The sequence below is a fragment of the Penaeus monodon genome, chromosome 29, assembly GCF_015228065.2.
Source record: "Penaeus monodon isolate SGIC_2016 chromosome 29, NSTDA_Pmon_1, whole genome shotgun sequence".
Classification (NCBI taxonomy): Eukaryota; Metazoa; Arthropoda; class Malacostraca; order Decapoda; family Penaeidae; genus Penaeus; species Penaeus monodon.
Genome location: NC_051414.1, coordinates 7,118,430 through 7,119,157, shown reverse-complemented (window position 1 = coordinate 7,119,157; position 728 = coordinate 7,118,430). Strand labels below are relative to the sequence as shown.

Genomic DNA, 728 nt, shown 5'->3' with positions numbered 1-728 from the left:
CTGTCAACAAACCCTGAGCTTGAGTGGTGCCACAGTTTTCACTCCACCTCCCCATATCTCCTGCATGAGACTGCCATACTGCCGAGCCATGTGCCCCTTCATGCCACATGGGTTCCCTGGGTTAAGCTCATACAGGTGCATATTCTTGATGAAATAGGTGGTGAGTGGGTATGTGTTGGAGCAACACTGCAAGGCTGCATTCAGGAAGCAGGTGTTGCCGAGGTTGTTTAGCCCTGTAACTCCTTTCTCGTTGCCCCCTGTGGGAAAGGGGATGGAAATCAAAGATAAGTAAAATTTCACTCCATTATCTCCTGTAACAGAGATACCCACTAATGGACAAAATAAAAGAGTATCCAATATACATCTGTGGAAACTGTCACATCGCTACCTTGTCTGGATTGAGTTCGCATCACTTTCGTGGATGTTATCTGGCTCATTTCCTCGGGCCAGGTCAGGTCCTTGTTGCGAACCTCAATCAGCACTTGCGACAAATCCCCAACCCCGACTTCCTCAAGGGTGATGTCCTCCTCCTCCAACAAGATCATTCCTGCGGGCTATTTGGGAATGAACTGGTAAAAAACTGCTTCATCTTCCGTTTTTCTTTTTAATCAGTAATTGGATTTTATATTCATACTCTGCATTTTTCTTTTTTTTTTTATCAATAAGTAGTTTTGGCATTCATACAGAGAATGAGAAGGAAAAGAGAGAATAGTTATTAAATAGGTGGA

General features: G+C 44.0%; 1 protein-coding gene across 1 annotated transcript in view; it reads right to left on the bottom strand.

The window, feature by feature from the left end:
- LOC119591924 (ubiquitin carboxyl-terminal hydrolase 32-like) overlaps positions 1-728 on the bottom strand; it is a gene marked incomplete in the record, with an annotated part of 40,183 nt that overhangs the window by 13,772 nt on the left and 25,683 nt on the right. Inside the window, 2 exon segments of the mRNA XM_037940678.1 lie at positions 13-257; positions 389-554. Of these exon segments, the coding sequence (XP_037796606.1) occupies positions 13-257; positions 389-554 (411 nt within the window).